At 47.1% G+C, this 1909-nt stretch overlaps 1 protein-coding gene and 1 pseudogene across 2 annotated transcripts in view; both read left to right on the forward strand.

The window, feature by feature from the left end:
- Window positions 1–46, forward strand: part of TEOVI_000163600:pseudogene — a 556-nt pseudogene extending 510 nt beyond the window's left edge. Inside the window, exon 2 of the mRNA in view lies at window positions 1–46. This exon is cut by the window's left edge and continues 233 nt beyond it. Coding sequence covers window positions 1–46 — 46 coding nt within the window.
- A 685-nt stretch (window positions 47–731) lies between these two features.
- The window catches only part of TEOVI_000163700 (variant surface glycoprotein (VSG), putative), a gene marked incomplete at both ends in the record, with an annotated part of 1563 nt that continues 385 nt past the window's right edge, over window positions 732–1909 (forward strand). Inside the window, one exon of the mRNA XM_067224842.1 lies at window positions 732–1909. Coding sequence (XP_067080943.1) covers window positions 732–1909 — 1178 coding nt within the window.

Consider the following 1909-nt stretch of genomic DNA (forward strand, 5'->3'; position numbering starts at 1 on the left):
CGGTGGAGGTTTAATAGCTAGGGTTTGGGGGTTTCAAAAGTTTGATAAATAGTTTAATGGGATGCTTGAAATGAGTGATGAATGATGTTCAGGGCAGAGTATTTACAAACCTTTACTTCTTTGGAGTGCAATTGAGGAAGAAGCTGTTGGACAGAGATTTGTTTTGAAGAGAGGAATGATTGGATTGGATTATGAGGAGATATTTTTTACTATTCCCAGTAGTGGGGTGATTGGACAAGCTCCATTCATTCATTTTCCCGGCCAGCCAATTGCATAGGAGAAAGCTAAAAGCGTTGTCCAAAATTCTAGGTTGCACTACACGTTGAGACTAAGAATAGCGGTTGCGGACGCAAGCGAAGACCATTATCTTTACAATAAGCGTCACACCTACGGATGTTAGTAACACTTTCATGTGTAGCAAATATATTGAAGAAAACGTTTTGCTTAACTCTAGTAAATGACAATGCAGTACACCTGCAATGACCAAAATAATCCAAATACAACCCATATCAATGCACACTAATTGAACTATAGATTCATCTTTCAGACCTAAACGCTAGCTGTCACGACGGTAAGCATAACCCTTAGCAATTTGACAGTGGTAGAAGGCTAGAAATTGTATTTTTATTAATTTAAATTCCACTGCTACCAGTTTTTTCTTGCTTCTAAAATGCAGACGGTTATCATACAATACTACAATTTAAATTTGTTATGCGAACCAAAGCTAAGGAATGCGGAGGATTGTAGCTCTAGCCGTAGTACTTCTAATTACACCAGATGTGCACAAGACAGCAGAGGCGACAGTAGATGGGAACAAAAATGAACACAAAGTCATGTGCGTTCTGGCGAGGCTGGCAGGCGGCACGGTACAGGCCCCAAAAATCTCGGACGAAGCGGAAGCCGCCGCAGACACGATCGCTGCCCTGAACATGTCAACCTCGGGCCCAACGTGGCAGGCACTATTCAACACAACGGAAGGCCAAGGGGAATGGGAGCACATGCCAGAGCAAATTAAAAGCGCCGCGTTTAAAGAACACTGGAAAGCAAACTGGGAAACCTGGAGAAGCGCCAAAAAGAAAGCTGAAACGGACAAGCTAGGACAAGCTGAAAACAAGAATTTCCCGCCAATACCCGACGCTGGAAACAAGCAAGCAGCACACGCACGAATCGACGAAATAAATGTCGAAGCACGCCACCTAGCCAAAGAATACATAAAGCTGAAGGACCAAGCAACAAAAACTGCCCCAGCAGAAGCCACGAAAAAACTGCGACAAGCTTTGGTCGGAGGGACCGGGGACTCAGATAAACCGACTGTAGGAAACACGATGTCCGCGGTCGACAACTGGGCCAACGGTTGTACAGGAGTAGCACAAAGAAAAACCATAGTCGGCGACTTTATCTGTGTATGCAAGCCCACAGATGCGACAGAAAAGACCTGCGCAGGCGGCTACGCAGGCACCCAATGGAGCGGCTCAATAGCCGACATAGCGACCGAGTGGAAGGCCCTAAAAGACAGCTGCCCGGACAAAGCGGATAAGGCGGTAACACACAACGAAATACACAGCGCCATTGCTTTGTTTGTAAACACAGTTCAGACCAAGAGCACCGGCACTGACACAGCCACGCGCCTCGGGGAAAGCGACGACGGCAGTTGCAGCGGCCAGTCAACGCAGTTGTGTGTCGTGTACACCGACTATTTCAAAAAAGGTGCGGGCCCAGGGCTAAAGGGCATCCCATGGGTTTCGAACCTGCTAGCAGCGGCAGACGAGATTGACAAGATGAAACAATTAGCGGTCGAAGCGAAAACCGCAGGCGCTCTGATAGCTGGGCTGCTACAACGAGCGACGGCCGTTTACCACCAAGCAGCAGCAGGTACACTATACAAACCTAAAGAAACGATAACAGAAGC

Source organism: Trypanosoma equiperdum (assembly GCF_001457755.1).
Source record: "Trypanosoma equiperdum strain OVI genome assembly, contig: ctg_394, whole genome shotgun sequence".
Classification (NCBI taxonomy): domain Eukaryota; phylum Euglenozoa; class Kinetoplastea; order Trypanosomatida; family Trypanosomatidae; genus Trypanosoma; species Trypanosoma equiperdum.